Source organism: Ceratotherium simum, chromosome 10 (assembly GCF_057802395.1).
Source record: "Ceratotherium simum simum isolate JZ-2026a chromosome 10, ASM5780239v1, whole genome shotgun sequence".
Taxonomy (NCBI): Eukaryota; Metazoa; Chordata; class Mammalia; order Perissodactyla; family Rhinocerotidae; genus Ceratotherium; species Ceratotherium simum.
This window is the reverse complement of record NC_141909.1, coordinates 81,175,495-81,198,663: the sequence shown is the minus strand read 5'-3', so window position 1 is coordinate 81,198,663 and position 23,169 is coordinate 81,175,495. Positions and strand designations below refer to the sequence as shown.

Below are 23,169 nucleotides of genomic sequence, written 5' to 3'. Positions count from 1 at the left end.
GTTTATCAACAACCTTGGAAATGTTCATACCTTTTGACCCAGCAATTGAATTTCTGGGAAGTTATCCCTCAGACATAGTCACATATGTACAAAATGATATAATTATAGGATTATTAATTGCAGCATTATTTGTAATATCAAAAGACTGGATATATGCTAAATATCTTTCAAAAGGGGAATGGTTACATAAACTGGTACACCCATACAACAAAGTACTATGAAGCCATTAAAAAGAGTGAGCTATTTAGATATATTAAGCAAAAATGGGAGTGTGTGGAACAATGTATAGTATGCTACTGCTTGTATAAAAATGGAAAGCATATATAGATGTATTTAGTTACTTATTTACATATATGCTTATACATGCATGAAATATCTCTGGAAGAATACAGGGAAACAGTATTCTTTCCTCAGGGAGCAGAACTGGGTGACTGGGAGGAAAAGTCTGCCCTATATACATACTCTTGTGAACCATCTGAAATCTGGACTATGTGAATGCAACACATCTATTTAAAATATTTACAAAAATTAAGTTACTAATAATTTCCCCAACTATCTGAGAATACTTATTTGAAGAAACAGAAGAGAGAAGCTGTTATAAACATCATCTATTTGGAAATATTTAGTTTACTTGCACATACCTGGCATTCTGTTTCATTAGTTATTGTTGTCTTCAAGTCATCTTGTTTACTTATGATCTTCTGCAGCTAAAAAGATTGCAAACATGAATTTAGAAGTGTGTCTATTGAATTTTTCAAAACAACCTAAAAGACAGATGGTAAGTTTTTATTATAAAATATATACTAGTTATTTGTTAATTATTAACTTAAATTCTTTCTGTCTTATAACGCCTAATATTATGTTTTTTTCCCTTAGATCATGTAAGAATCAAAGTAGAAATAGATATTCAAGTATTAACATTATTATTATTATAATTTGGATCATTTTTTCTCCTAGCTTTCTTAAGCTAGCTTACTTAATATATATATATTCTAAAAGCATCACTCTATATAAACTTCATAATTACCCTCTTTTTTCAAGAGAATTTTTATTCATAATTAATTTTTTGAATCACTGATAGCTTATGGCCACATTTTCAAGTATACAGCTCCTAAAAAGCTATTTATATCATAAAATGTTCTTCCTTTTCTCTTTATGCATTTATAAAGCTTTATTAAAATAATTTAAAGACCTACATTTCTACCAATTATAAAATTGTCAATAGAACCTTGAGACTGAGTACATTAAAAAACCTACCTACCTTTCAGAGTCATTTGTACCAATCCTTACATGGAAAGCAAATTTAAAAAGAAAGGTTTTTAAAAAAATTAAATGTAGACAAAATCTCAAACTATGGATTCAAATCAATTAGAAATCAAACCTTCACACATTTTTTCCTAGGCTACTTCTTTGTTAACAGTTTGAAAATGGCTGCAACTAAAGTCCAAATTAATTATCTCAAATTTAGCTGCTTCTGTGTGTTTGTTTTAGGCAAATGGTTTCTCTCTAGTTCTCTAAATTCCTCAAACTTTTCAATACTCCCTCATACTTATTTTAGGGAAAAAAGTTGAAAAGCTTTATATTTGTTTTAGCCTTTATTTTTCAAGTTCACAATCAAATAGTATAATGCCAAGTTCAATACTCAAACATTTCTCCCTTTGCTTACTGCAACTCCTTTTAAAATTTTTATTATGGAAAATTTCAAACACAGCAAAGTAAAGAGAACTCTATAATGAACCACCATTTACACATTATCCAGCATCAACAATTATCAGTATTCTGCCATTCTTGGTTCACCTATACTCAACCCACTCCTTGTTCCCTTCTCAATGACTATTTATAGCTCTTCAGGAAAAATTTACATACACTGAAATGTACAAATCTTAGCCATACTATTTTGACAAATGGATACACCTGAGTAACCCATATTCCTAGCACAGAACAGAACATTTCCATTTTCTAAGAAAGTTTCTTTGTCTCTTCCCAGGCAATCCTTTCTCCCTGCATCCCCACAGAGGCAGAATCAGAGTTCCGATTTTTTCCCACCTAAATTAGTTTCACTTAGTTTGGAAATTCAAATAAACGATATCAAATCAAATATTCTTTTGTGTCTCTCTTCTTTCACTCCGCATCAAAATGGTTTTGAGATTTATCCATGTTGTTTGCATACCAGTAAACTGTTCGTATTTATTGTTGAGTTGTACCCCACTGTATGGATATACTACTGTTTATCCACTCACCTGTTGATACACGTTTGCATGTCTCCAGTTTTTGGCTACTGTGAATCAACCTGCCATAAACTTTCCCTTTTCTTTTTTCCAGCTTTATTGAGGTATACTTAATACACAAAAAACTGCACACAATAATGTGTACTTTTTGATGAGTCTGGACATATGCATACACCTATGATACAGCACTGCAATCAAGGTAACAAGCATAACCATCACCTCCAAAAGATTTGTGTGTCCCTCTTTGTTTTTTTGTTTTTGGTGGTAAGAACACTTAGCGTAAGATGTACTCTCTTAAGTCTTTAAGTGCACAACACCATAGTTAACTATATGTGCCATGTTGTACAGCAGATCTCTGCCATAAACTTCCTTGTACAACTTTTTTTTTGTGGACATATAATATTTTAATATTTCTCTCAGATAAATACCTAGGAGGAGAACAGTTAGGTCTATTTAACTTTATAAGAAATTGCCAAACCTTTTTCCAAAGTGAATTCTAGTTCCTTCATATCCTCACCATTTGGTGTTACCAGACTTTTAAATTTTAACCATTCTGTTGGCAGTATAGTACTATTTCACCATGGTTTTAACTTGCATTTCCCTGATAACTCACGTGGAGCACTTTTTCAAGTGCTATCACTCATGTGTGCATTTTCTTTTGTGAAGTGTTCGTTGTTGTCTTTTGTCTAGTTTTAATTGTTTGTTTTTTTAAACTATTAAGTTCTAAGAGTTCCTTACCTATTCTGGATACCAGTCCTTTGTCAGATACCTGTTTGGAAAATATTTTCTCCCATTCTACAGTTTGCCTATTCATTTTCTTTTCTTTTTTTTGTGAGGAAGATCAGCCCTGAGCTAACATCCAATGCCAATCTTCCTCTTTTTGCTGAGGAAGACTGGCCCTGGGCTAACACCGTGCCCATCTTCCTCTACTTTATATGGGATGCAGCCACAGTGTGGCTTGACAAGTGGTGCGTCAGCACGCACCTGGGATCCGAATCTGGGAACCCTCAGGCCGCCAAAGCAGCGTGCATGCACTTAACCAGTACACCACCGGGCCGGCCTCGCCTATTCATTTTCTTAATGGGTCTTTGAACAAAAGTTTTTAATTCTGATAAAAACTAATTTGTCAGTTTTTTTTTCTTTTATGGTTATTGCTTTTTGTGCCTTGAGAAACTCTGCCTATCCTAGATTCTGAAGATATTCTCTTGTTTTTTCCTAGAAGCTTAATGGTTTTAGCTTTTACGTTTCAATCTATAATCCATCTCAAATACATTTTTGTATATGGTGTGAGGCAGGGGTTATGGCTAATTTTTTTCCCGTATATATATCCTATTCAGTTTCTCTAGAGTCATTTGTTGAAAAGACTTTTCTTTTCCCATTAAATGATTTGGTGCCTTTCTTGAAAATTAAGTGACCATGTAAGTGTGGACTCTTTATTATCTTCCACTGATCTACTTGTCCATCCTTAGGTTAATATCACAATGTTACCATTACTGTAGCTTTGCAGTAAGTCTTGAAATCAGGTAGTGCGAGTTATCCAGATTTGTTCTTGTTTCTCAAGATTGATTTGGGTGTTTTAGGTCCTCTGCTTTTATATGTACACTTTAAAAACAGCTTTTCAATTTCTATTAAAAAAAGCCTATTGGGATTTTGCTTGGGCAAGTTGAATCTTTAGATCAATTTGGGAAGAAATGACATCTTAATACTATTGAATCTTCTAATTCATTAACATGATATATTTCTCCATTTATTGAGGCCTCCTTGAATTTCTACCAGCAATGTCTGAAGTTTTCAGTGCATGTTTTTTGTTAAATTTATTTCTATTTATTTTGTTATTTAATACCATCCAAAGGAGAACTGATTTTAATTTCATTTTCCAACTGTTTGCTACTAGTATATGGAAATACAATTTTCCATTACGAATTTCCAACCATCTGGGCCTGGACACTTCTTTGTGGCAAAGTTTTTGATAAATTTGATTCCTCTGATAAATGGCTATTCAGATTTTTACCCCATCTCTTGTTAGTTTTGGTAAGTTTTGTTTTTTAAGGCATTTGTCCAGTTCAAATTTACAGTCACATATGAATCAGTTGTTCACATATTCCATTTTTATCCTTCTGAGAACTGTAGGATCTGTGGTGATATCTCGTTTTCATTCCTAATAATGGTCATTTGAATCCTCTTTTTTTTGTTTGTTTTGATAGATCAAGTACTGAAAATTAATCAAAATTTATCATATAGATAACAATTTAAAAAACAGAAATAACAGATGTTATCCATGATTATAAATTTTTGTAGAAAATTCAAAACTTATTTTTCTTTTATTATAAGACATTTAGTATAGTTGTTATACTCTTCACACAGTCATTGTCAAATAGTTACAAATAAACAAAACAAAAAAAGCAAAAAGGATTAGTTCACAGAAAGAATTTTTTAGGAGGCTTATTACAATATCGGCTTATTCCAATACAGTATGAAATTTAGAACAAGTGTCTGTCCTAAAGCCTATCCAAGTGGGTTTGGGTTTAGTGCCAGATAAAGCTTGTCATGTCAGAGTCTTACCTAAACATTTCAGTTTGGACTCAGGGAGAGGGTTATAGCAGGTTCTAGCGTATTTTGAACATTACAGTGTTATATATTTAGTTCTAGAGAAATAGTTCCATTTGAAAGATCATAAACATTTTGTACCCAGGTATTTTCTTATATGAAAAGGTCTCTTTGGTCTACTAAGATACTTCTAAAACGGCTGTACATGACGCTGATTTATGACAGCAAAGTACTAAGTTCTTATTACGTGATCAAAGTGCTGTTCTAAGTGTTGGGATTAGCGGTTATGGACAGATAATGTCCTTGTTCTTATTAAACTTATACTACAATGGGCTAGAGATAACAAACAAGTGAACAAATAAGAGACTTTTGAATAATGTCAAGTGCTACGACTAGAATAAAGTAAAATAAAGTAGGGTAACAGGATTCAGAGACTGCTGGGAGGGGCTACTGTTAGGCTTATTCTGGGTAGTTCCCTTTGAGGACATGACATTTGGGCTGAGATCTGAATGGTTAAAAGCTACCAAAGGAATGAGGAAAGAACACTATGCAGAAGGAAGAGCAGTTTCTAGTGGAAATAGCGGTCCTTTGTTAGAAACAGAAAGAAGATAAAGAGATTATACATAAGTGGTGAAAGAAGCAGGACGACACAGTCACCAAATACAAGTTTTGAATTTCTAAAAAAGTACTGCCAAATTGACTATTTAAATTTATATTCATACATATTTTCAACTTCAGGTTGAAAATGAAGAAAAGTATATAAGGTTGATTTAACTTATTTTTGCTTTCAGGATCATGACAGTTTAAATCCTGGAACAAGAACACTATTCCCAAATCAAGAAGAATAAATTCTAATGAAGGCTTTCATATTTATTTAATAATAACTCTAGCAGGTATACTCTACATGATAAAATTATCACACTACTATATTAAGAGCACAGTCTTTCTACCAGCATGAAAGCAATGTGAAATAAAAGGACCACCTAAGGAGAAATTTATACTAGTTAATAGACTTGTCATTAATCTATTGTTTGAAGAAACTGCACTAAAACCCTGGCACTTATCCCAAATAAGCAGATGTGCCATCTATAAAGGTAAAGATTAAGTGGATTATAAAGGTAAAGATTAAGTGGATTAACTATTACTGGCTTTGATCATTGCTGCTATTGTTTATTACTATCTGACAGACAACAGCTTCTACAGATAGTTGCTATTTTACTTGTTCTTGGGATGAAGAAGTAAGCAATACCTTTACCATTGCAGTTTCTAGATCTGGATATTAATAAAACATGAATGTACCACGGAACAGAAAAGTAATAAACTTTTATCTTTTAGGACATTTTCATAAGCCTTTATATAATTTCATCATTACTTTTGCATTTGCTGTTCAAATCACTTTGCTATATATATCTTTTGGATATTAAAGTAATTCTCATTACTTTTCTAGCAGTTATGGTAGGAAGAGCAATAAATAAAACTTACTGGGGAAACATTCAGATAAGCTAATAAAAAAAAAAAACCAAAAAACCCCCTGCCTTTAAAATACGCTTTTCTGATCTGAAAAGAACCATTTGGTTCCTTCAGCAAAATTTCAAAGATAAGATGCTACATACTTAGGTTTCCCAATACAATGACCACGGACGTGAAATAATTACTCAAATAATTAATGTAAACGTAGTTTCTTCTCCTCTTTGTTGTTATTTTTAATCAACATACTGTATCATGCTCCACGGGTTATCAAGTTTAGTGTTTTATTTCTAAGATCTGCACAAAGAACTTTTTAGAGGCTTAGAGGGTTGACCTTTATAAGCTTGAAGTTAAAAAAAATCAGTGACATATCCTGACATATTCTTTTTCTTGTTTTCAAGGAAAGAATTGCAGTATTCAGAAAGTGTTCCATAAATTCAGCATGTTAAACTATTATGTTAAAAAACAGTATTTGAAAAACTTTTAAAGTAGGTATGGTCAACAATTTCAGGCGTAGAGGCCATATAAACAGTAAAAGAGACTGCGCAGTAGGAGGCTTTATGTTTCACTGTGAGAAGAGACCTGAAGAAGAAAAAGGGAAAAACAACAACATGTCCTCTATTGCCTTTTTTCATCTCATGTTCAGCGTCTCCTTTATCTACAGGCTTTGTCATTCAGCCTTGAGTTACCACCAAACATTACTACAGTGCATCAAAACTTTTGTCCTGGTAAGTATGGCAGTGATACTACCAGGGGCTCTATCATGTCCACTTTATAAAATTACTTCCCACTTTACTATCTAGGGATATATGTAGAGCAAGTACAGTACTTCTAAGATTTGGCTCCCTATGCCTTGTGACTCCCAGGAATAAAAGCAGAAAGTTCATCCAGGTCTGAGGGAATTATGGCACGTGCAAACTCTAACAGCTTAATTAACCTAACAGAATTATTAACCTCTACTTGAACAATAATAACAATCTTAAATATATCCTTTTCTTATACCTGAGGTAGACTGAGGTAGCTGGAGTGTAATGGTACCTTGTGACTCATGACACCTGTATTTCAGGTCCTACTTGTGCAGACAAATATATTTTCTTCCTTAAACTAATCTCAAATTAATTTCCTTCTTTAATCATCGAACATCTCAGAGGAATAATTTTTATCTACTGCCATCAGTTTTGCATTTCCTATTCACTCCTCTTTAGCCTTTTGCTTTGTGGCATTGGTCCCTATCACTCTTTTTTTTTTTTTTTTGTGAGGAAGATCAGCCCTGAGCTAACATCCATGCCAATCCTCCTCTTTTTGCTGAGGAAGACGGGCCCTGAGCTAACATCTATTACCAATCCTCCTCCTTTTTTTCCCCTTTTCTCCCCAAAGCCCCCGTAGATAGTTGTACATCATAGCTGCACATCCCTCTAGTTGCTGTATGTGGGACGCGGCCTCAGCATGGCCGGACAAGCAGTGCGTCGGTGTGTGCCCGGATCCGAACCCGGGCCGCCAGTAGCGGAGCGCGCGCACTTAACCGCTAAGCCACAGGGCCAGCCCCCATCACTCTTTTGAAACTGCTTCTGTAACGGTTCCCCACGTCTACATAATTTAAGGGGCTCTCCACTCAGTCTCTATCCTACTTGACCACTTTTTAAAGAGTTTGATATTAAACACTCCCTCATCATTACTTTTTTCTTCCAGAGATTCCATTACCCTACACTCTCTGGGGCTTCCTTCTTACTTCTCTGGTACTCTGCTTGCTACTCTGCTCCTTCTCAATTTTCTTCTTTGGCTTCTCAACCTCAGCTTGATCTCTTAACTGAAGCTGTTTACCAAGGCTCTTGTCTTGTTCCTCTTCACTCTCTATTCTCTCCCCTTGAGGTCATATACTCTCATGACTTAACGATCACTTCTATCAGGATGCTTCCAAATCCAGACTACATTCTTGATCTCCAGACAGTTGCTTGCTATACTTGTTTATCCCTGCAGGGATGTTCTGTCAGTTTATCAAGCTCAACATTTCCAAGCTCAGAGTTAAGATCTTTTTCAACTCACTCTTCCTTTGAATTCTTCAAAAGAGGCAGGCTGAGGAAAGAACAGGCTCTAGAAATGGATGGACTTGGAATCAAATCAAGGCTGCAATATTGACTGCACATCAATTTTTCTCATCTTTAAAATGGGGACACTACCACTTATTTTGTAGGTTGCTGTAAAGATTCAATAACATATATGTTGGACATAAGCAATCCTTAATAAGAAATAGTCTTCTTTTCTTTTTCATCAATTAGTACTATCAATATTCCTAGTCAGGCTAGCTGGAAAAAGAAATGACCACTGATTTCTTCTTTCCCCTTATTTCTCTAATCCAACTGGAAGCCAGGTTCTACAGAGCCTATGCCATAATATCTTGTGATTGTTTTCCTACTTTTCACTCACAGTTGTAAACTGGACTATTGTAACAGCCTAAGGAGCCTCCAATCTCTCCTCTTTTAATTCATCTTTCATACTGTGGCCAGAGATGAATTCTGGAATAGTGAAATGCAATTATCTCCAGTAACCACTGCCTGCTGGTTTCTCCTGACAGCAGTGTACAGTTCCCATTAGGGAATTCCACTTCTTAGGTGTCTCTTCACATTTCAGCTATGCCACACAACAGCAACAGTGTTTTTACAGTGGTCTATATTTTATAAAGTTTATTTCCCCAAGGGACCACTAGTAATGCTTATTTAATCACTGTTCATGCCACACAGAACAATATTGTTATTTCTATTTTCTTTAGCCTGAACGGAATTGAATTCAAAGATAAATTTATAATGACTATCTAGTATTTCCTTTCTTCCTTGGTTTTTGAGTATTTTTTTGAGTAAGAGCTATGATATCTGAAAATCCTTGGTTCTTTCCATTTTGTCTATTTACAAGTACCTTAAACTTGGTGGAATTCTAGGCTGCTTTCATAAACCAGTTGCTCTATAATGCTAAACTTTACCCACACTGCTGCTTTGGGAACAAGCAGATTTGCTAATTTTGTTCACATTGACTTCTTAATGAAAGAAATTTTTTTTTAAACCTGTTTCTCTTATATATAACGTATATTGAATACATGAAACATTTCAATTATTCTTTAAGCAGTTAAGTAGTATAGTTTTCTCCATAGTTTTCTATTATATTTAACTTTTAACACTTTAAGAAAATGAACTCTATAAGATTACTACCTGTTCTTCTGAATAGTACAGTGAAACCTCATATGTCTAGAGGTATATTTCAGGCAACTTCAATCCCTGGAATCTTCCAGCTTTCTTACTTAAGCTGCAAACCCAGGAGTAAGAAAAATCTTTTTTAGCATTTGAAACAATTGTCAAAAGGGGCATGCAATAAAATATACATGGAATTTTCTCAGAATCTATAGTCTTGTATATTCTAAAGCAGTGCTGTCCAATACAAATAGAGCCACATAAGTGATTTTAAACTTTTTTAGCAGCCACATTAAAAAAGTAAAAAGATAAATACACAGCACAATGCTTAGCACTCATACTAACTCCTATCATGTATCACTTAACGATGGGGATACATTCTGAGAAATACGTCAGGTGATTTTGTCATTGTGTGACCATCATAGAATGTACTTAGACAAACCTAGATGGTATAGCCTACTAGACACCTAGGCTATATGGTACTAATCTTATGGGACCACCGTGGTATATGCAGTCTGTCACTGACCGAAACATTGTTACGTGGCACATGACTATACTTAGAAAAATCATTGATGAATTAATGAGTACATAAGTAAATAACTACAGTAGACCCTTTTATCCTCGGGAGATATGGTCCAAGACCCCTAGTGGATGCCTGAAACTATGGATAGTACCAAACCCTATATATACTATGTTTTTTCCTATACATACATACCTATGATAAAGTTTAATTTATAAATTTGGCACAATAAGAGATTAACAATAACTAATAATAAAATAGAACAATTATAACAATATACTGTAACAAAAGTTACTGTAGATATCAGCAATCTCAGCATACCATTTTTTTTCTTTCCTTATTAAGTCAAGAACTTTGACTTTTTCACTTTAAGGAAGCACCTTATGGCTTCTCTTTGGCATACCCGAATAGCCAGCATCACTGCTCTCGTGCTTTGGGGCCATTATTAAGTAAAATCAGGGTTACTTGAACACAAGCACTGTGATACTGCGACAGTCCATCTGATAACCGAGACAGCTACTAAGCCAGTAACAGGTGGGGAGCGTGAATAGTGTGGAACCCTGGACAAAGGGATGATTCACGTTCCAGGTGGGATGGAGTAGAATGGCTCGAGATTTCATCATGCTACTCAGAACGGTGCACAACTTAAAACTTATGAATTGTTCATTTCTGGAATTTCCCATTCAATATATTCAGATCGCAGTTGACCTTGGGTAACTGAAACCTCGCAAAGTGAAACTGTGGATAAGGGAGTCTACTGTAATTTATAACTTTTTTAAAAAAGCCTTTGAGATGTGAAGCAATCGGAACTCTCTTACACTGCTGGTGGGAATGTAAAATGGTACACACATTTTGGAAAACAAAACTGGCAGCTTCTTAACATATATTTAGCATATGACCTAGTAATTCCACTCCTATGTATTTAGTTAAAGAAAATATATTCTCACCCAAAGACCTGTATATGAATATTCATAGCAGCTTTATTCATAATAGCTCCCAAATGGAAACAACCAAAATGTTCATCAACAAGTGACTAGATAAACAAATCATATCCATACAACAGAATACTACTCAGCAATAAAAAGGAGCAAACTACTGATAAATACAATGGATGAATCTGAGTGAAACAGAAAGAGTATATACCGTATGATCGATTTATATGAAACTCTAGAAGAGGAACACATCTATACTAAAAGAAAGCAGATCATTGGTTGTTTGAGGCTAGGAGGGAGTGAGGAACTGACTGCAAAGACTTATGAGGGAACTTTCTGGAGTGCTAGAAATAGTTTAGATCTTGATTGGGATGGTAGTGATGTGAGTGCATAAATTTGTCCAAAGTCATCAAACTGTATACTTTAAAGAGGTGCATTTTATTGTATATAAGTCATACCCCAGTAAATCCCTTTGACAAGGTTCCATGCCACAAGCTTTGCAAATTTAATTACTAAAATATTTGGTTTTATATAGAAGAAACTATCTCAAAGACTAGAAGCAAAGGGCAGAGCAAAAAAGGTTCTAAATAGAGAATAAATTTATAAAAATGTGGGATCCGACAAAGTTAGGTTTATAAATATTTCACATCTTTAGAAATTATCTGGAAGAGGGTGTAGAGTGTATAAATCTAAGCATATGGGGGAAACTAAGGTAAATGACAGGAACATCTATGTGAGTGGGCAGTAAAGTAGCAGATGGAAATCTCAGCATTTTAGCTTTATGTGTACAGCTGGTCCCCGACTTATGATTTTTTGACTTTACGAAGGTATGAAAGCGATACATATTCAGTAGAAACTGTACTTTGAATTTTGATCTTTTCCTGGGCTAGCGACATGCAATATGATACTTTCTCGTGATGCTGGGCAGTGGCTGCTGCAGCTCCCAGTCAGCCCTGTGATCACGTCGGTAAACAACCGATACACTTAAAATCTTTTTTACCCTGACAACCATTCTGTTTTTCACTTTCAGTAGAGTATTCAATAAATCACATGAGATAGTCAACACTTTCTTATAAAATAGGCTTGGTGTTAGATAATTTTGCCCAACTGTGGGCTAATGTAAGTGTTCTGAGCAAGTTTTGGTAGCTAGGCTAAGCTAGGATGTTCGGTAGGTTAGGTGTATTAAACGCATTTTTGACTTAACGATATTTTCAATTTATGATGGGTTTACTGGGACATAACCCAATTGTAAGTTGAGGAAGATCTGCAGTAGAAGATATCTTAATCTGATATGGCCAGTATCAGTAGTTGTTTAGTTAATTTAAAAAGTCCGTCAAAGTGGAGAATCATTTTAAAAAATAAAGATATCTACACAACAAACACTTTAATTAACTTAAATACACATCCATTTTAGAACCAAGGCCTTTTCTTTGGAGTGGAGCAACTGATTGGAATTACTTGTTATTTTTCTTGCTTAAGTATACCTATAACTTATCATCTGCAGTTTCCAGTTTCAGTTTCTTAAAAATGCAGCAAAGATGTAAAGAAACAGGTGAAATTAATTAATATCCCCAAATTATTACTTCATTGTGTAGTAAATATAAAAATTGAGATATTTTACATTCCTTTCTTTTTTCTTCAAAATTCAGTGTGTATTTTACACTTACAGGACATCCGGATTCAGATGTTACATTTCACTGGAAATACTTGATCTGTATTTAGATTTCATAAAATTTACAATTGAAAAAGTAGATTCACATAACCAAGTTGTTTCAAACATACTTAAAAATTTTCCAATAGTGAATGTCAGTTTTTAAATTTAAATTTTAAATTAATTAAAATTAAAAAAACTCATGTGTCTCAGTCATAAGCCACATTTCAAGGGCTCAACAGCCACATGTGGCTATTAGCTACTTTACTAGACAGTACCAGACAGATTAGCTACTTTACTAGACAGTACTCTATATTTTATACATAATTTTAACAAGTTTTGTTGTCTGTTTTCCCAGTACACTAGAGATTGGAAGAAAAAAAATAGATGACTAGAACTGACATACTTTTTTTTTTTCCATTAAGCACTCTAATAGGTTAAAAACATTTAACTCTTAACTGGCACATAGCCAACAGTTTATGTGCACTGAGGTTATTTTTTAATATTACCATCAACTTTCTTGGAAAGGAGTGAAATTTACTGGTTGGATGTCCTCGAGTTATGTCTTAGGAAATATTATTTAAACATATCTTCAGCTTTTCAAATATTAGCTTAGCAAATTTCTGGAAAATTTGCACCGATTTATATCTACTGTGGTTTTTCATTTTTTCCCCTATTCTTTATGAAGGCTTAAGTTTTTATTTTTCTTATTCCTTTTTTTTGGGTGGGGGGGGGGATGTAAAAAAATGTAGATGCTTAAGCTCATTTCCCCTTTTGGAATCTTATGCTCTATTCCTTAATGGTTTCCTCAAGCTCGTATTACAGAAAATTTAATATTTTTGAATGTATAAATGATTGCTTGACATTTCATATGTAAGCAGTGGATATAATTTTGATTTTTATGGAAATGTAAGATTATCACACAAACATCCAAGTGCTTTATGATAAATTAAAAATAACCAGAATCTACTTACCTTAAAAAATTCCTTTTTCTCAACCATCTCATCACCATCTGCATCCAGCATTTTAAAAGCAACATGAAACCCAGTATGGGGTTCTGCAATCAAGTGAAAAATGAACAATTATTTAAATGTTGGTGAAATGCAAATTATTTGCAGATCTATAGATCTTCAAATTTGAAATAAGCCACCAGAAACTATATGAGTAAGTGCCTAAACAGAGAAAAAAATGATCTCTACTGATAACAGTTTTCAAAGGCTGATATGTTTCCATAGGTACGCTGTTCTGCTATTAAGTGTTCTGTCCTTCAAAGCAAAATTAATTTGAGAACTTTATTTATTTCTTTAGCTCTACTAGGGTCTTTCCTATATTCTTATAGTACCTTGACTATTTTCACATTGATTATTACTTTTATTTCCCTTTCTCAGAGTAGGGGTTTTTAAAAGACTTTTTATTTTGAAATAATTTGAGACTTCTAGAAATGTTGTAAAGATATTATAGTGAGTTCTCCTATACCCTTCACCCAGCTTCCTCTAATGTCAGTTTCTTTAATTTTATTTAATTTTACTTATTTATTTATTTTTCCCCCAAAGCCCTAGTAGATAGTTGTATGTCATAGCTGCACATCCTTCTAGTTGCTGTACGTGGGACGCGGCCTCAGCATGGCTGGAGAAGCGGTGCGTCGGTGTGCACCTGGGATCCAAACCCGGGCTGCCAGCAGTGGAGTGCACGTGCGCACTCAACCGCTAAGCCACGGGGCCGGCCCAAATGTCAGCTTCTTATATAACCACAGAGCCTTTATCAAAACTAAGAAATTAACACTGGCATAGCATTTTAAACTAAACTACAGACTTTATTTGGATTTCATGTCTTTCCATTAATGCTGTTTTTTCTATTCTAGAATCAAATACAAGAACTAGGTTTCATTTAGTTGTTATGTCTCCTTAGTATCCTCTAAGCTGTAAAAGTTTCTCAATCTTTCCTTGATTTTCTTTTCTTTCTTTCTTTTTTTTTCTGCTGAGGAAGACTGGCCCTGGGCTAACATCTGTGCCCATCTTCCTCTACTTTATATGGGACACCGCCACAGCATGGCCTGACAAGTGGTGCACTGGTGTGCTCCCAGGATCCAAACCCAGACTGCCAGCAGTGGAGCGCTCACACTTAACCACTACACCATGGGGCCAGCCCCTCTTTGATTTTCATGACCTTGACAGTTTGAAGAGTACTGGTCAGGAATTTTGTAGAATGTCAGATGAGGGTTTTTTAATATTCCTAAGTGAAAGCTAAGTCTGATTTTTCTGTTCAACCAGCCTTCTATTAAGTTTGGAGAGCCATAGTGCAAAGGAGGTAGAAGAGACCTAAAGGGGTAATCTAATCCAACAGTATCATTTTGTAGATTTAGAAACTAAGGTAGCGGGCCGGCCCCGTGGCTTAGTGGTTAAGTGAGCGCGCTCCACTGCTGGCGACCCGGGTTCGGATCCCGGGCTCGCACCGACGCGCCGCTTCTCCAGCCATGCTGAGGCCGCGTCCCACATACAGCAACTAGAAGGATGTGCAGCTATGACACACAACTATCTACTGGGGCTTTGGGGGGAAAAAATAAATAAATAAAATCTTAAAAAAAAAAAAAAAAAGAAACTAAGGTACCAATAATATTTTTAATAATAAAGACACAAATACCACGCTTCCAAAACCCTGTCTGGTAAGAATAGAGAATTCCACATGATGGTTGAGAAAAAACTGTAGGATACTTACTAGTGAGGATTGTAAGCAAGAAAAGATACTCAGGATACGAAATTAACCCTGAAAGAGATAAAATAAAAACATCAGAAATAAGTTTTAGATGGTTTAGAAGTAATCATATATATATACTATACGGAAACTTCACCTAATTAAAAACAGACACATTTTTACTTTAAATTACTGCTCTTTGGTACAATGGAAAACTTTTATAATAGTTAAGTACAGTACTACTACTTAAAAAATAAAAAAAGAAGATACTATGTTTCATCAGGTTACTATTACTAGTAAGGAGGGGGAATGGATGGATGCTGGCTAGCAAATAAAAAGTATCCGCTAAAGGTTTTATTTGCATGGCACTTCACGTAATTTCTACTCAAATCTTACTATTAATAACATCTCAAGTCAAGGAAATTTATAAATTCAGTAGAACAACACAGATCTGGATATACCAAAGATCAAACTATATTATTTAAAATGAAATAATTAAATCTTTGTAGCAGTTACTTGATTTCCCTTTGAAAAATCATTCCTTCCTTATTCTCTAACATGCAGTTTGGGTAGTACAACCCATCTTCATCTTTGGAGGTAGATGCTGACTGGCCTAAGCCAATCACTGTATTCCTGCAGAATTGGTGCAGGGATGGGCAGGTAGCTGACCCACGCTAATGAGCAGGTTGCATTAGTCTGGCTGCAGGGACTGGTTCAGGGGTGGGCCACGACCTAGGCCAGGCCACTCAGAGTGCAACTTCTGCTCAATGGTACTGCAGGATTTCTGCTGAGAATGCTGGATTATTCATCCCGCCCCCCCTCCCGCCGGGCTTTGATGATATGAGACTGTCTCACTTAGAGGAGTGTGAGCCCACGAGACAGTGCCTGGAACTTCCAGAGATCCAGTGTTTAGAGCCTGAAAATGGAGTCCATCTTTAATTGGCAGGCCTGAAAGATGAATACTGGTGATGTTTGAGCCCTGGATTAAGCTGGGCTTGAAGCTAGCTCTATGTCTGGCCATTAAATAAACTTCCTTGTTTGCTCAAGTACAGACTGTCAAGTTTTACGTGCTTGCACTGAAAAGAATCATAATAAATACAGCAATAACATCTTACAAATTACAGCTTCCTGATAAGCTAAAAAAAATTTTCCCTCTGGATCATAAGCTTGGTATAATAGCAAAACACACAATTAAAAAAAACTTTATCATGGAGAACTCCAATCATATACAAAAGTAGAGAGAATAATATGATAGATAATTATATATATCAGCTTCAGTAATTATCAACTCATGGCAGGTCTTGGTTTATCTGTACCTCTTCTCACTCCCTTCCCCCCACCTCCCACTGGATTATTTTGAGACAAATCCCATATAGCATATCATTTCATAGTAGAAAATTCAGCCTATCTCTCTAAAAGAACTGTTCCCTCCTCCCAAATACATTTACCACACTTAAAAAATTATCAGTAACTCCTTAATATCATCAAATTCAAATCAGTGTTACAAACATCCCTATTTCAGAAAAAATTTTATGTGTGCTCAAATTCAAAGGTCCTTGCATTGCACTTGGTTGATAGGTCTCGAGTTCTTTTTTTTTTTTTGTGGTAAAACATACATAACATAAACTTTACCATTCTAGCCATTTTTAAATGTACAGTTCAGTGGCATTAAGAATATTCACATTGTTTTGCAACCATTATCAGAACATTTTCTTCATCACAAACTGAAACCCCATACCCATTAAATACCAACTTCCCATTCTCTTCTGCCCGAGGCCCCCAGTAACCTCTATTCTACTTTCTGTCTCTGAATTGTCTACTTGAGGTATCTCATATAAGTGGAATCATACAATATTTGCCCTTCTGTGACTGTCTTACTTCACTCAGCAGAATGTCTTCAAGGTTCATCCATGTTGTAGCATGTTATTAGAATTCCACTCCTTTTTAAGGCTGAATAATATTCCATTACATGCATATACCACATTTTGTTTATCCATTCATCTGCTGATGGACATCTGGGTTGATTCCACCTTTTGGCTATTGTGATTAATGCTACTACAAACATTGGTGTACAAATATCTGTTTGAGTCCCTGCTTTTAACTCTTTTGGGTACATATGCAGAAATGGAATTGCTGGATCACATGGTCATTCTATGTTTAATTTTTTGAGGAACCACCATACCATTTTCCACACTGGCTGTACCATTTTACATTCCCCCCAGCAATGCACAAGGGTTACAATTTCTCCATATCCTTGCCAACACTTGTTATTTTGTTTTTTTTTTTCCTTTGATAATAATGGATGTGAAGTGGTATCTCATTGTGTTTTTTTTTTTTGGTGAGGGAGATTGGCCATGAACTAACATCCGTTGCCAATCTTCCTCTTTTTGCTGAGGAAGATTGGCCCTGAGCTAACACCTGTACCCACCTTCCTCTATTTTATATGTGGGATGCCACCACAGCATGGCTTGATGAGTGGTGCGCAGGTCCATGCCCGGGATCTGAACCCGTGAACCCAGCCGCCAAAGCGGAGCATGCGAACCCAACCACTATGCCACCAGGCCGGCCCCTCACTGTGGTTTTGACTTGCACTTCCCATGATTAGTAAAGTTGAGCATCTTGTCATGTATGAATGAGCCATCTGTATATCTTCTTCAGAGAAATGTCTATTCCAGTCCTCTGCCCATTTTTAAATTGGGTTGTTTGGGTTTTCTTGTTGTTGAGTTGTAGGAGTTCTTTATGTATTCTGGATATTAACCCCCAATACATGATTTGCAAATATTTTCTCCCATCCTATGACTTGCCTTTTCACTCTCTTGATAGTGTACTTTGATTCACAAAAGTTTTTAATTTTTCTTTTGTTCCTTGTGCCTTAAATCTCTTTTGATCTATAGGTTCTCCCTTGTCTTTTTTCCCACCCTTTCAACTTAATTGTTGAAGAAGCCTGGTCATTTGTCTTGTAAAGTTTCTCATAGTCTAGAAAATTTTGCTGATTGTATCTTCTTGGTGTCATTTCACATGTTCCTCTAACTTCTATATTTTCTACAAACTGGTACTTAGATCCAGAGCTCTGCTCAGATTTAAGTTTCATTTTTGGCTATAATTCTTAATAGATGGTGCTGTATACTTCCACCAGGAAGCCAAAATGTAAATGTTTATAGAAAATGCTAAATACCACTGAGAGATATTGATAATAGGAGTTACAGGACTCTAGAAAAATGTGAAATCATTTTCAGAGTTTAGATGGTCAGAGATGTCATACAAGAAGTAATTTCAAAAATGGTCTTTGAATGATGGGTAAAAATTTTAAGGTGGTGTGATATAAGTGAGAAAGTCATATCAGATAGATGAAGCTGAATATGAAAACTGAAAAGTGATGATCTGTCTGAAATAATATTCATGTGGAAGAAGCAATGGGAAATAAAGCTACCATGGTAGTACAGAAATGAGGAATAAAGGCTTGGAGGGCTGGCCCCGTGGCTTAGCGGTTAAGTAAGCGTGCTCCGCTGCTGGCGGCCCGGGGTTCGGATCCTGGGCGCGCACTGACACACCGCTTCTCCGGCCATGCTGAGGCCACGTCCCACATACAACAACTAGAAGGATGTGCAACTATGACATACAATTATCTACTGGGGCTTTGGGGGAAAAAATAAATAAATAAAATTAAAATTAAAAAAAAAAATAATAAAGGCTTGGAGAGGGTCCTGGCAGTGGATACGTACTTATCCTTCAATGAAGGAAGAACACACCCTAATAGCTCCCAATCAAATAAAGCAGAGACTCAGGGACAAAAACTGTTCAGAGCAAGGCAAGTAAGGAACTTAGATCTCGGTAGTTCAATGTTTTATCTATAAATAACTTTAGGTATATTTTTTAAATGTTTTTAATGACTTACATTTTTTTGCATGACCAACTTTCTTGTTCTTTTTATTTTAGAGCAGGTGTACTTCTCTTTAATAAAAAAAGCCTACAGTTAAGTCTTCAGATATTTTTTCTTAAAAATATTCAGTGTTTATATGAAGGGGGAATAAATTAAATGTGTTTTGTCATATCTCATACCTGAGAGAAGTGCTCTAATGTTAGTTGAAAGATCAAAGTATTTCACCACTTGGCAGCCTCAAAAAGTGAATAGCTTTTTTCTAATTTTCAAAGGAATATGACAATGTGAAAAAATGGCCAAACTGCTAGACTGAACTGGGCTTGGTGCCAAACGAAGACCTCACTTTTCTCTCCTCTACACACAGGTACACGTCCTTTACACAAGGGGAACTTTTTCAAAAATAAAATTCTGGAGTCTTCCTTTGAAATACTGACAAATAAAAAGCTTGAATAAACACAAAGTTGAGAAAATGTAAAAATAGCACCCTACACTCTCAAGATAGATTATAAACAATATAATTCTACAACAGCATTTTGGCATCTGCCCTTTGAAAACGCTTTTAAAGAAAACTGACACCTCAGCATATTTATAGGAGAAAAGTTTAATATATATTTGTTACATTTCATTGTAAAATAAATGCTGTTAAATGGTAATGTTTCAAAATCGCATGTCTAATACAGAAGTATTTTCAATAATTTATATTTAAAAATTTGTTGAAGAATTCTTAAGGACCACTAGAAGAGATGATTAAAGTCTGTTAGTTACTATGCTTCTCTAAAAATATTTAAAATTTGGAACTACTTTAAAATATGACTTGCTACTGAATGCAATTTTAAGAACTCTGTTCCCCAAAGAAAAATTACCACATCTATCATAAGAATATATTTATATCTTAGAACATATCTTATAATTTACATTCAGTACATCCTTGAGGATGGTATTATATTGAGAATTCTGCTCAGTTTTTAAAAAATGCATAATAATTATAACAATCTACTTTTCTTTATAATAATGCATGGTGGGTGAATTTTATTTCAAGAATACAGTATCTTTTGCTAGTTATGATACAGTATAAATTTTGATAGTTCTTACTTCATTGATATCAACAAAGGAGTATATCTGAAGAAAAGTATATTCGTTGAATTTTTCCTATAAAATATTTACATTAGTGTTTTTTTCTTTAAGTTGAAAATGTACATTTCAACTCATATATTTCAGAGAACAACTGAAAAATAACTGCTGTTAAGTCTATCCTCAAGATTTTTTCTTGGTCTGTTTCTTCAAAGTTCTTTAGAGATAGGGAGAAGAGAGGATGAATTCAATAAATACTTAGGAGGAAAAATTAGACAGACTTTGTGTTTGATTGCATTTTGAGGATGGGAGGGGCAAAGAGAGAAAGGGTTCAAAGATATTTAGTGGGTTTCGAAGAGCTGGATGACAAGTATTACTACCAAATGAGACCGAGAATAAAGGAGGAGTTGGTTTAGGAGAAAGATGATGAGTTCAGTTTAGGATATGATGAATTCAAGGCAATTGAGAGATGCATAAGCAGGTGTCTGGCAGCTGGTTTGTATAGAAAAGCCTGAAGCTTAGGAGAGTAGCCTGGGCTGGAGACACTGGAAGAGAGCTGAAAGTCATTAGTATACATGGTTTCAAAAACCAAAGAGGCTGAAGGAGAAGAGCAGGAAGTGAAGGACAGAATCGTAGGAAGCACCAATGTTTAATGGGCAGGCAGAGGAAGAGAAGCCAATGATGGAAAGAGAAGTACAAAGAGAACTAGGATAATGTGGTTTCAGAGACTCCAAGAGAACTTGTGGCACATGGATTTGCCTGATAATTATAAAATGAGATCTTTTATTGACACTTGATCTCAGGGCACTGTGCCAGAAGCTTTACATACGTTTTCCCACTATAAGCCTGGAAACAGACAGAATGCTCTCTATTTTACAGATGAAGTAGGCTTTAAAGAAGCTTATAAACTCCAGGATACATAGAAATTGTGAAGCTCCATATATTCAGCCTGTGAAGCCTTACCAACATAGGGACACTCTTCTCCCAGGCTGTGGTAAAGCAGATGTGTTGGAGGGATGGAGAATGTGAAGGGTCAGGGCTGAGATCCCAATCAGAGTGGAATAAAAGCAAGTACAGGAAAGCCAGCATCTGGAGAAATGGTGAGACAGTCGTAGTTCCTACTCTGCCCTTGCATGGTACTTCTAACTCTTCATAATTATGCAACTCTGTTGTTCTGCCTCATTTCCCTGTCAGTTGGCCTAATTTTCTTGTCACCAATAAGTCATGTCTTTAAGTCCTGATTTCCCTACCAGTCCTTTACTAATGAAGGCTGTTCTTTTTATACAGTCCTGTGTGAATGGTAGGAAGTTAATTTTCCTCCTGCAGCTGCCCAGTACACATTTTTTATTCTTTTCTCTCTGACTTTGAAATGCATGCTATCTCTATTATCTATCCCCGCAGTCATTTACTCTTTCTAGTTCCTCTTGAAAGCCTCTTTCTTGCTAATCATCTTCTTTCCTCTATTTCTCCTATTAATATCCTCAGGGACTTTGCTCAAAGGAACAAAATCAAACTTTCTGCTGTTTCCATTTTCTGTTTAATTTTTTGAATAGTCCATCACAAGGGCCTTTTCCCCAATCATTCAGAAATACTGGCTTTTCATTCTTCAAGGAATCTCGGAAATGTATAATGCCCCTGTTCATTCTGAGAATATAAACAGTCTTCTGGCCACGTAAAGAACAGGGAAAGAGAACTATCCAGTGAGGAAAATGTGTGAGTAGGCTGACGAGGTTATCTCGTTGAGAGTTAGAAAGATATAGATATAGAGACAGAGACAGCAATAGAGATATATATGTGTCAGTATTCTCAATTTCAAGAAAAGAATAAAGAAAACCTATAGGCTCCCCCCACCCCATCCCATATTAAGAATTAAGACTGTTAACTAAACACAGTTTTGGAAACTAGAAATAACTTTCTACCTTCCTTCAAATCTCACAGTTGCTTTCAAGGCTTCCATTAATCTGTTTTAAATAAGCTCTACCACTACTTGCTATCTTCTTCATACCAAGAAAATGAATGTTTGCTTACTGCTCTTTGAAATCTCAACTCCCACATCATACTTTAGGCCTCAAAAATATCGTCCTTCATTTGCCAGGTAGCCTCCTACTTTCTTCAAAGTTTGTTAAATCTTGCTGTTAAACCTTATTATCTCCTATGAGATACAGAATTTCTCATTGCTCTTTCAGGATTGACTAGTCAATCCCTTCCTTCAAACTCACTCCCATTAGAATGACATCATGTTTGATTTTCCCAGTTTAGGTGATTCTGGTTGAATTTCACCAAAGGAGACAGAAAAGAAACAACTAGGATGGTAAGAAAACACAAGAAAGGATAGGGTCATACAAGCCAAAAGAAGGGACTGTTTTGAGGTGAGAGTACATAATAGCATCAAATATTGAGATCATGTAAGCTGAGAATATAAAATATCTTCACTGGATCTGATAACAAGCAGGTTTAAAACATCTATTAAATAATACGGTAAAGATATACAAGTTCACAATCGTTTACTGTATATTTTCTAATATATAGTTGTAAACCTCATAACTTAATTCCTTAATAATATTTTGGTTAAATAAAGTACACAAGTAGAAATTTAACAACAAATCAAAATTACCTTTATCACCAAGGTCTCTAAAAAACGTTGATCCACAACCAGCTTTTTGGATTCCTGCCAGTACATCTTCGATATCCTTTGAATACACATATTAAAATCTTTCAATTTAACTTATAAAAGTTATTTTCCATCTTACAAAAAATAAATAAAGAAAGCAAGCCTCCCCACACACATTGCTTACCTTTTTTGTCAGCTTCTTGACTGAAGTTTTACCTACAGAAAAGAAGAAACATTATTTATTACCCATATTCCTTGGGAAAATTCAACTTCCATTAAGAAAGAAAATCATTTAAAAGACAAAACAAACAACTAAATACTTATAAAACAATAAATGTCTGGCAATTTTAGCTAATATCATTAAACCAAAGCTACGAGCCAGAGAATTCTGT

At 35.2% G+C, this 23,169-nt stretch overlaps 1 protein-coding gene across 1 annotated transcript in view; it reads right to left on the bottom strand.

Moving 5' to 3' along the window:
* MICU2 (mitochondrial calcium uptake 2) overlaps positions 1-23,169 on the bottom strand; it is a 139,260-nt gene that overhangs the window by 34,761 nt on the left and 81,330 nt on the right. The window contains exons 3-7 of the mRNA XM_004435255.3: positions 22,962-22,993; positions 22,781-22,856; positions 15,240-15,287; positions 13,499-13,581; positions 642-707 (exon numbers count right to left, since the gene is read on the bottom strand). Coding sequence (XP_004435312.1) covers positions 642-707; positions 13,499-13,581; positions 15,240-15,287; positions 22,781-22,856; positions 22,962-22,993 — 305 coding nt within the window. The remainder of the gene's footprint in view (positions 1-641; positions 708-13,498; positions 13,582-15,239; positions 15,288-22,780; positions 22,857-22,961; positions 22,994-23,169) is intronic.